Raw genomic sequence first — 12,307 nt, 5'->3', positions numbered from 1 at the left:
ATAAAAGATGTATGACATTTTTAGATTTGTGACAAAATCCATATTTATATATAAGGATAAACATTTTTTAATCATACTATATAACTAGAATTATAATAATTTATTTAAGTTTAATTTAAAACATGATTGCAATATTTTATAGAAGGTTCGGAAATGTTCGAACATGTGGAATTACCTAAGATATAGTTAATAACAAGAAAATATGCATATTGTCAATTAACATAATTTCCCAAATTCCACAAAGATGTCTCAGCATATCTAAAAAATGTCAAAGGTATATAACCATTTTTTAGTTAAATGAGGTTGATAATAATAATTCTATTGAGAGGATATTGTATGTACACCAGTTTCTAATATTCCTAACAAACATTAAAAATAATTTTAATATCTTTAAGAAAAATACCAATCATTCTAATAATGTATCAGGCACGTCCAAAATTAAAAATTTTGTTGACTTCACAACCCGATAGTGCTTTGACACTGGCAATTTTTATGTCAAATTGCCCCTTTCAATTAGTAGAAGTTAAATAATTTATCAATTTTTAAAAATTAATGCGCCCAGCCTATAAAATCCCAACAATATAAAACAATTTAAAACATGGCCTATCAAAATCTGAAATCATATCTTTGACAAAATGTCAATTTAATTTTGGTAAAAGGCATTATTCCTAAAAAGCTGATTAATCATTTTAGGAAAAATAGAGTATATCCTTTTATTTAGCACCATATATTTCAAATGTCAACTTTTAATCATTTTGCCACTCATGCAATACATTCAGGTCAAAAACCTGAAGATTGGAATTTTTTACCTCTTGTTCCTCCCATATCATTAGCCACAACCTTTAAACAAAAATCACCTGGACAACCTGAGGTTGTTTTTATGTATAATCGAATAATCTGATATATTATTTACAATGTATGTTTATAAAGAATATATTTATAATTTATATTATTTAGCTTGCACAATTTCTTTCTTATCAATATTCAATAGGTTTTATATAGTTAATTATTTAATATTTTATATCTTAAATATAATTTCTCTTTCCTAAAACCTGAAGAATTTACTAACTATTATCACAAATTTAGTTTGTGAAATTGTTAATAATTAGTTATAACTGTGTTGTTAAAAGATACTTTTTAAATGGATATGGATACATCATCTAAAAATAGATCTAGATATAGATACATGTCTAAAACGTATAACAGATACAATTTTATAATGTATGACAGATACAATTTTAATCATGCATATATACAGGGTTTGTAGTTGTTATTGAGCAGAAACACTTATTATGAAAGCACAGAATATGTAAATAACCTTTTATATTTTCTATTTAATTCAAACAACCATATAAAAAAATGGCAATACCCTTATTTTTATTAAAAAAAATTCTTTTACATTAAACTCAAATTTATTCATTAATAGCTAGGAATTATCTATAATTATTTTATTTTTTTGCTTAAAATAATTTTGCACATTAATATTGTTTTTAATAATTAATAGGTGTCATGGCTAAGCAATAATTTATATATTCCTTTACATGATAAAAAAATATCCATCACAATCTTATACTGATATCTACAGGGGAAAAAAATAATATTTAATTAATATTTATTTTTATTTATAATTTTTAATATTTTATATATAAGTTTCAATATTTTATAGATATTTTTTATTATTATATTAACCATAATATTTTTTAATATTTTATATATAAGTTTCAACATTTTATAGATATTTTTTATTATTATATTAACCATAATAATTTTTAATATATATGTAATTGAATTATATGCTCATCGGTTAAAATGAATTTTGCATTCAAATATTTTAAAAATAAAAAGGCTTTAAATAAAAGTATATTAAAATGTATCTATAAACTAATACAGATATGTAATCTTGCAAATATGACTGATTCTAGCACTAAAAAATATTTGCTAATGTAAAGAAAGAAGTTTAAACTTATGTCATATTATTTCCTGCGATTAAATCATATAATAGGAGGAATGACTAGTAAAGATTATATGGCAGAACTTTAATTAAAACAAGTATAAAATAAAATATACTAAATTCGTGTTACTCTTATTTAGATATACTCATTACAATTTTATAATCCTCTCAAAAAAGGATAAATTTTCTTTTTATTATTTTTCATCTGATAGTCTTGTAGAAATATTTTGTAGAAAGAATTTTTACACTAATCCCCCTCACTTTAACATGATATAGCCCTGTTACATGTCAATACCGCGAATATTTTAGCGAGAAATGCATTACCGCGGCGAAAAGTTATTTATGCGAATGCATTTTAGTGAAAATAATATCATGGAATTAATACCTTGTTTTTGTGAATATCTTAAAGCAAATTCATTAGCGCAAATGTATCACCGCGAAAGCGTTATCATGAAATGCTTTATTGCAAATGAATTATCTCAGTTACAATATCGAAAATGCAGCTATGTGAAAATTACATTTTTATATTAATTGGCTTTTAAACAGACTTAGTGAAACCTTATTTAAGTTTAAAATAATATCCATGTAACAATGTGTATATTTGAGATAATAGGTAAACAAATCCTACATAGAATCCAACCACAATGAAACACTTATCAATTTTGAAATTGAAAATTTAAATCATAGAATTTCCTTGAGATGATACAGATCATATCAGAAAATGATAAAATACTTGACACCATTTAGAAAAGGCTATTTTCAGGAGTAAAAGTGAAAAAGGAAAGCTGAAACTTCTCGATAAATCAAAATCTAAAGAAGTTCTCTAATAATTTTATGTCAAAGACACAACCGTGAATAAGTTATTAATGTTGTTCTGGATAAAATTGGAATTTAATATTTAAAAAAAAGATATAAGTAGCAAACTATTAGTTTGAAAATATATAGTACACAAAAGCAGTTGATCTTGGCACTGACTAAAGGAGGTTGCTAAGTCTAAAAAAAATAGGTGAAACAAGGTGATGGGCACGTGAAAAAGACCTTAGATAGTTATATGATGAAGAGAGCTTATTCCCGATCTCTATAAGGCAAGAACCAGGCCATATCAATAGCTAAATCTTTAATTGAGAATCTGAGAAAATTTAAAAGGTTAAATCGGTTTTGAAGCTTGAAAAATGATTGAAGATGCTATGTATTCCTTATCTTTATAACTTTCACTCCTTATCTTTATAACTTTCACCTCATTCCTAAATAAAGCTATAAAATATACAAATTTAAAAGAAAATGATTATAAGTTACCAGCTAACATTTAGATACAAAATAATATGCTAAAAACTCTAAGTCTAACAAATGTGTGGTGATGAATGCAAAGATGAACGCTTGAACATCCTATTAATCTCTATATTTTTAAGCAATTCGTCTTACAAAAATAGTTTAATTTAACAACATAAGATTTTCTGTGGATAAAGAGCATAAACAAATGTGCAATATTTATATCCTAAGAATTTGATGAAATAAATATCTTAGATATTTCTGACTTTGTAGAAGGTTTCATAATTAGAAAATCAAGGACAAATTACGACATGAATTTGTCTTCATTTGCCCGTATTTATAAAGATTTAACAAGTTAATTAAAATATTGATTTTAAATTGTGATAGTGAGGAGTATAATAAATGTTGAAATATTACATGACAATAATAGTAACTCCAAAGTAATCAATCCTTAATATGTATCTATGAGTCTCTTCGATGCTATGATATGTACACAACCAGAGTTATGCATGATACTTAATAGCGGTTAACGGTTATCGCTATGAAATATAACTGCTAAGTTACCATCAACACTTCAAAAAAAGCTAACGGTTATGCTATCTTTATTTAAAACATGTAACAAATACAAAAAAGTTCTGCGTTACATAATTGAAAATAAATGATAATAGAAAAATGTGATAAAGAATTTTATTGATTTATTTTTCTAAAAAGTCTAAAAAAACAGTATAATAAAAAAGCAAAAACTAATTTATTACTATTTTATTGTCTAATTTAATAAAAATCATCTATTTAAAGCATTCATTCGACAAAATAAAATTATTGTTATCTCCTGTTTGATCTTTCGAATTTGCAAATCAAAATAAAAGCTCTAGGAGATTGGTAAATATATATTGTAATGAATAAATATTTATATTATTGGATATTTTGTGCTGTATATTTATTACAAATAATAGATCGAGAGATAGGATTTCAAGTTATCCTTGTACTACAAACTGTGGAAATAAAAAAAAATCCATTTATCAGTTCTATCTTGTAAATTAATATAATGTTAAATAAAAAAAAGTGATAATGGTTTTAAATGAAGCTCTGAATAATCTGTTTTTCACAATCTATAGTACAAAATTCGCTTTAACCAAAATATTATCATTGTCCTCCTATGCTCAAATAATCACTTTTTCAATGGCTCTCATTCTTTACGAAAATTAAGAAAAACAATATATACTAAATCCCATAATGAAAAGATTTGAAAAAAATCGTAAAAATATATTAAAAGTAACGAAAAACATACGTTACTTTATGTTGCACAAATAAATAAAATATAATCGTTATAGAACCTCTTCGTTATATTTTTAAAATGGGAGATATGTTATGTAACGTAATGCTATTGTAAATCTGCCCTACTCTCCACACAGCTGCATACATTAATCTATTTTTACCAATATATTAGAAAATTGTGAAAGAACATGTAGTAAATTTAAAATTATATAAAATGGGCTGAGGAAGAATATGATGGGACACGATTAATTGAAGGTATTTTTTTTTAATGCCCGTTGAAAAAGAATTATTGATGTAAATCGAACTTTAATATGTGTTTATTTGCGCCAAAGTTGAGAGTTTATGCGAGATTTATTAGCTTAAAAATTATACAATATTCGTATAATTTTTATATTTTAATTCTATTTGACAAACTATATTTGCAATATGTCTGATTTTATATATAAACAAAATAAGTTTTATACTCGGTGCAATATGATGTATTGTATGTAGATTTTATAGTACAATAATTAATAATTTTATATTTGCAATTAGTATGATTTTATATATATGCAACTTAAAATAAAATATGGGATTATCATTTCATTTGAGTTTTTTTAATATAAATTGATAAATATTGTGTTTAACCCATCGTTTTAGACATCTATGTCCAAAAATATATAATATAGACATTAAAGGGTCCTTGGCCGAAGGTCGGGTAAAAGCTGGAAATGAAGCCGCTAGAAAATATTTGCCCATGAGGCCGCAGCATCACAAGTCCGCCTCTACTGAAAACCAAAAAATCCAGCATTGGATTATAGAAAAATAAAATAAAACTATAAAAAATGGCAAAAAGATTAATTTTTTGATAATAGAAATACTGCCTATTTTTGATAAATTTACTGCTCAAAAAATCAAACAATTGTTGTTACTTGTTGCTGATGATAAATTAAATTTGGTACTATAGTGAACACATACTCTGTGTTTTGGGACTATAAGTAAATGTTTCTTTGATAAACTTATGGTTTTCATATTGCAAAATAAAAATAAACTAAAAATTACAAAAACTAAAATTATTTTATTAATTGAATAGTACAACAAACTTAAAAAAACTGGTATGAACTATGAACTCAGATAGCTCCATGCAAAGTTGTTTTTGTTCCAAATAGCCATGTTAGCGTGCTACTTTTAAAAATATAATAAATATAACTGAACGAAAATTAATACATAATTTCATAATTAAAATTTATTTTTTACTATTTAATATTGTAGTTTATATTTATGAAATTTGTATTAAATCCAAACTAATTGGTGTAAAATATTTAAAATGGATATAGATATAAGTTAGTCATACATAGATAATATTAACCAAATTATACTGGAAGAAGATAATAACAATAATATTAATTTTCCTTTTCCAAAATTTGAAAAATATTTTCAACTTAATGCAAAAACATAATTCAAACCACATTGAGTAATATTACACGTTCAAATGCTTCGGAGAAACTGATTGATAAAATCATTGTCTGTTTATAATTGATACAGTTCAGTCAATGTCTTTGGTTGATAATCCATCATTTATTATTATGATTAAAGCTTTATCTCCTAGTATAAAGATTTGTTGTCAGCAGTTTTGTTTATAATTTGATTAATATAATATTAATTAGATTAACAATCTTTACTATATAGAATTCGACAACAAATGTGTAATAAATATTTTAAAAAATGCAGATTTGATAGTTGATCTGGATTAAAAACTCGGCTTCAATAAAATTTAATAAAATAAAAAATATTTTTTCAAATAAATTAAATTAAATAGTAACATTTTGTGTTACCGTTACTCAAAAAAAAGAAGCGTGTTACTCATTACCTTTTGAAACAAGTAACGAAGGGTGTTTCATTTCCTCAAAAAATGTAATGTCATAGTAACGATGTTACTTTACAGCACTAATATTTATCAATACGAATAAGATGTTATCATTTCGATTTAAAATTCAAATATATATAGCAAGAGGTAAAAGGATTTGAATAAATTTAATTTTTTTAAAGATCCATAAAATTTTACAATTGGCCCAAATTTCTGTGTTCCCTGGTTTTCTCCGATCCAAATGGAAACCTTCTTTTTTTTTAAATTCATTGCCCCCCCCCCCCTTATAAAATTAAAGTTTTTTTTAAAAAAAATTATATATCAATTATAATCATCATTCTTATGATATGAATTGATTTTTTTATAGTAGCTAATTTTTAGCTATAGCTCTCGAAAAAAAGTAGCGGCGCTATTAATTAGCTAATTCTTTTATAAAAATGGCGTCACTACTAGGGTTGCCAGGTCTCGCCCGTCAGCGGGAGACTTCCGCATTTTTTTAGTTTACACGCAGATATCTCACTATCGCAATTATAAATTTACCGCAATTTTTAAATTTTTCCCGCACAATTTTTTTTAAACATTTTAACGTTTAATATATAAATAATAATTTTGAGAAACAGTAATTGATTAATTTTATATTTTTAAAAATTTTTAAATATTTATTCAAAAAACATGTCAAGTTTGAAATCTCATCCTTTCTATCCTCGCTTTAATCACATGTTTTTTTTATCCAATAATAAATCAACATCATTCATTCATATTTTATCATTTTCATGTGTCTTTGTGTGTATTAGAGGTCTGCAAAGTAATTTTTCGCAGCCCGACCCGAGCCCTAATTTAAAAAACTTTTTCCCAGCCCGACCCGAGCCCGAGCACACATATTTAGTCCAACCCGACCCGAATAAAATTTTATAATTGAGTTTGACTATTATAATAACTAAAAAAAATTATGTGTATTTATTCATCGCCACCTTAAATAAAAGTTTATTTGACGGCCGTAATCTAATCAAGATATATATTGTTGCATTTTATTTAATTTGTAAAAAATATTATAAAAAAGTTAAAATACAATCGAATCTTACAAATAATTTAATCATATTTTTATATTTGTTATCAGCACATCGATCCTTTTCATATAAGCATTATATTTCGGAAATAATATATTGCGTATACCATCAGCAATATCTATTAAATTTCTAGAAATTGTCGTGGGAATGGAATGATGCTTTTAACATTAATATTTCCATATATTGAGCCAATTTTGGCAAAATATTGGCAACAATCAACAAAACTTTCCCCATGAATTGCATCAAATATCTCAAATCACGTCCACAAAACATGGTGAGCACTTTTGTACACTCTTTTTTATAATTTAGCACAACTTTTAAATTTTTTGGAATCAGTAAAGGCTAATTGTTAATTGACTCTTTTTACTCCCTATTATAAATGCTCATTTGTGCCTTTCTAGTTGATTTTTGCCTAAAATAATTTAATAAAAAATGCAGTTTTCCTCATATATAAATAAAAACTTTTTGTTGACCTCAGATTTGCAATTAGCATTTTCCCTTACTTCATATTCATTGCTCTTAATCTTTTCACATTTTTTTAATTTGGCATCCATTGAAATAATTTTTTTAATATGAAAATATGAGGCTATTTGATTGAATAGATATTAGTAAAATATATTTTTTTTAACTTGATAGAATATGATGAAAATAAAGTATGTAATATATATTTTTATCTATTTTATCAATAATTGATGGAGAAATAGTTTCCATCGAAAGCTTCAAAATTTAATGAATAAGGAAGGAAATTATAATTTTTTAATGTATATTTTATTTACATAATAAAAGATCAAAAGAAAAAAATTAAATGTTTATTATATAGTTTATTATCAATATAAGGTATAATAATTTAAATTTTCATTATAATAAATTTTAATATATTTAAAAATGTTTGAAAAATATATAATAATACTATTAAAAAAAAGAACGGAGATGGTGTGACGCAGGGAAACAAAAATGAAAAAGGGACGTAAGCGTTGTCTATGATAAATATCGTTAACTATTCAATGCAATATACTAAAATATAATTACATAAAATAGTTTGGTATATGGTTGTTATGTAAATTATAAAATAATATTTAAAAATGACATGTTATTCTTATTGAAATTTTAAGGATAAAATGTGATAAATAGAAAATGATATGGTTTTATAATTGACATAAATTATAATGATTATTAAGAATATTTATATTAATATTTTTTCGGATCGGACAGCTACAACCCATACGAATCCGAAAAATATATTTAATGTCGGGTCGGGCTACGGACAGCCCCTGCGATTCTCCATTGTGTATAACATTATAGGACTAGGCGCTTAATTATCATGTATCACGTTTAAATACATAATAAGTTAATGTTGTACCTATTTCATTGATAATTATTTTATTTATTATCGTTCAATCACATTATTATTATAATCAGCAATACAAAAATATGCTCCAAAAATAAGAAATAATACATATGCAACTACAGTTGCGGATATCACCTACATGTAGTTCAACATTCACAGAGCTATATATCATCACAATGTGGGTCGAATCTTTCCTTTATAATATTTAACGACTCCAAGATAAGTGAAAACTTTACTTGTAGAACAAAAATGAGCAAGGCTATCACCATTGTTTTAAGACCTGAATCCAGGAGGTCAATTCTTGACCATTTGAAAGATGGACATCCATATGCAATTCTAACAGATGCATCTATAAAGGGAAATATTATAACATTTCGATCCTCATCTATTTCAACAAAATTAAAGGCGCTTCAATAAAACTATTAAATTTTTTTTTCAGATATAGTGAAAAATCTTAAGACATAGCTAACCATATAATGGTAAATATAGCAGATATTTTCAATGAGTTGCATGTCAGCTTTCTGCGCTGATAATTCCTCAGTGAATTTTGTCAAAACCCAAAGTGTATTTACAGAATTGAGCACAATGTTGACTTAATATTAATTGGCTGTATATGCCATATACTACATAATTCTTGCAAGAAGGTAGTGAATGTATTATCGTGGATGTCGAAATAATTGTAATGAAATATTTTAACGTAGTTCATCAACCAAAAGAGTTAATGAATTAAAAGAGTTGGTGGAGTGGTGTGACTTGGAATAGTATGAGTTGTTGCGACAAGTTCCTATCAGGTGGTTATCATTAATACCTGCCATCGATAGAATTTAAAATTTTACGAACCTTTAAAAAAATATTTCTTAGATAAAGATTATAAATCTGTCCTAATATTTTGAAAATTTTTTCGAGAAGGCAGAGGCATATTTAGGAATAATTTCACATGTAGGAAATCCACTACATGTTGTTAATATGCAGTTGCAATCAGAAGAATCTTTTTTAATAAAGACTCACAAAATTATGCTGTATGTGTTCATCTTTACAGTTTAAAATTGACAATAAATTTTAGGACGCTATTGCTGAAAATATCATATTAAAATGTTCAAATATTACTCTAATATATTTTTAAATGAAGCAAATTTTTTATTTTAGAATATTTTCAATCAAAATTTGATTTCAATAACTCGATTTATAAATGTATAGATATTATGACCTTATAACAAAAACCATCAATTGTGTTGGTTTTTGTAATATAATAAATATGTTAAAAATACCGATATACATTGAGGTCTTGTTTGAGGAGATTCAAATTATTTTCTTTTATATATAATATAAATAAAGTAAATCCACTACAAAGAAGTTATTTTGAAAAATATTACCTATTTTGAAATTAGAATACTTTACCGACTTTGTTAATATTTATATAAAGTAATTATAATAATTACTAGGGGGATAAATTTTTTTAGCAATTTTATATTTCTACCGCAATTTTCATAACCCGCAAAATACCAAATTTCCCTGCAATTTGAAAATTTGACCTGGTAACCTGGTCACTACCCATCTTTACTTTAAAAAATATTGCGTGTTACTTTTAATAGTTATTTCAACAACATTTATTCTAAACAATATTTAACAAAAATTTTTGATATAAATTTTTTTTTAGAAATATGATTATTCACGAAGTGGGAATCCAAGTAGAGAGGTTCTGGAGACATGCCTTGCATCTTTAGAAGATGCAAAATTTGGTAATTTATGTAATTTTATATTTAATATATTAAAGATTAGCTCTCACATATTCCTCTGGATTATCAGCCTTAAATAATATTATATCTTTACTGAAATCAGGAGATCATATTTTATGTGTTGACGATGTTTATGGAGGTAATGAATATATTTAGTTAATATAATATGAATTAAATTATTCATATATGGACCAAAATAAAAAATTTATTCATATTTAGACCAAATTGAAAATTTTATTCATATTTCGACCAAATTGAAAATTTTATAATAATCTTATTAACGGAAAATTTTAATGAATAAGGAGTTAATCTAAATAATTAATTTCTAATAAATAAATAAAACTCAAATTGCAAAAGATTTCAAAGTTTAAACAATAAATTATACTTTGTCATTACTCTCACAAGGTAAAATTTTAAAAATCTAGTTTGTTTTTAAAGTAATTGTCAAGAAATTAAAAAAAAAAGACCTTCATTTATTCCTTTACTTCAATTTTTTATTCCTAAAGGATTTCATGTTCTAGATTTTTTTAGGGTTTGTAATTTCGAAATATTCGCTTGTGAATTATATTTGACTTATTATTTAGCTCAGAATAAATTGAACCGATCAGATTTTTTTCCCCTTAATTTCTCAGAATAAGTTAAGAATTATTTTCTTACCTTTTTTTCTTAAAACTGTTTTATATTTTCAGACCCGGCCCGTATTTTTTAAAAATATATTATATTTATTTTTAATATTTATAGCTAATAATGGCCATTTAAAATATTTGGTTTTAAAATATCCGGCCCGGGCATTTTTTTTTAAAAAATTTTTTAATTTTTTATTTGATATATATTTTGATATAACCATAATTATTTTTAAAATTAATTAAAAATATTTTTTTAAAATTTATAAAAATATATATAGATTTATATGTTGTATTCCAACTGGAAGCTTTTATCTACAATATTATTTTTCTACATTTTCGTGATTTTGGCCAAATATTTTTAGAGAATTTTCTTTATTTTTTTTACATTTTCTTGATTTTGGTGCAACACGATTAAAATCAACTCTAAGTCCTCTGTTGATCATAAGATAGGAAGGAGGGGAGGGTAAAACACTAAAAACATCTCCAAGTGAAAGCTAATATAAAAAAATTGAATGCTATTAAAATTAATCATTACATTCTCGGGTCTATGACTTGAGATAGGGGGGAGGGGGGGGGGGTTAAAACAAAGAGATCTCAATAAAGGATGAATTGAAAATTTAAAAAAATTGAAAGCTATTAAAACTCTATATCTTGCTTACTATACTATGATCAGAGTTACCATGTCAAAATTTTCAAATTGTGGATATTTTTTTTAGCAGGCCCTAGAAGTGCTTGCCTTCAGCCGGGTTAGGGAATATGGCTTATTCGTTTTCTTTTAATCTCATAATTATTACTTTATTGTTTTTAACAAAGTCTGTATCCCTTTATTATATTTTTATTGGTAATATTTTACTTTTAATTTATACCTCTTTGCACTGGATTTGCTTTATTTATTGTACAAAAGTAAATCCTTTGTTCTGATTGGCGTGACCAAATTTTATAAAATAAGATCTTTATTTATAAATCTATAAAAATATACTAATTTTAAACGATCTTTATTTTCCAATGTAAAATATTTATGTAAAAAATGGATGATTTTATGCGAATAGTATTAATAACTTTAATAAAATTATTAAAAAAATATAATAATAAATAGTTTGTATTTATAATAATATAATATTGACAGAGCAAGCCGATTTCTCTTCTTTCTTTGAGGCCTCCAAGTGGAGTAAGGTATACATGTTCGCAT

At 24.9% G+C, this 12,307-nt stretch overlaps 1 protein-coding gene across 1 annotated transcript in view; it reads left to right on the top strand.

Annotated features, from left to right (window-relative positions):
• The first annotated feature begins 665 nt into the window (after positions 1-665).
• LOC135929053 (putative cystathionine gamma-lyase 2) overlaps positions 666-12,307 on the top strand; it is a 36,529-nt gene continuing 24,887 nt past the window's right edge. The window contains exons 1-3 of the mRNA XM_065465543.1: positions 666-871; positions 10,414-10,495; positions 10,536-10,631. Of these exons, the coding sequence (XP_065321615.1) occupies positions 737-871; positions 10,414-10,495; positions 10,536-10,631 (313 nt within the window). The 5' untranslated portion in view covers positions 666-736. The remainder of the gene's footprint in view (positions 872-10,413; positions 10,496-10,535; positions 10,632-12,307) is intronic.

Source organism: Gordionus sp. m RMFG-2023, chromosome 4 (genome assembly GCF_954871325.1).
Source record: "Gordionus sp. m RMFG-2023 chromosome 4, tfGorSpeb1-WG-v2, whole genome shotgun sequence".
Taxonomy (NCBI): domain Eukaryota; kingdom Metazoa; phylum Nematomorpha; class Gordioida; order Chordodea; family Parachordodidae; genus Gordionus; species Gordionus sp. m RMFG-2023.
This window is presented reverse-complemented; position numbering and strand designations above follow the sequence as displayed.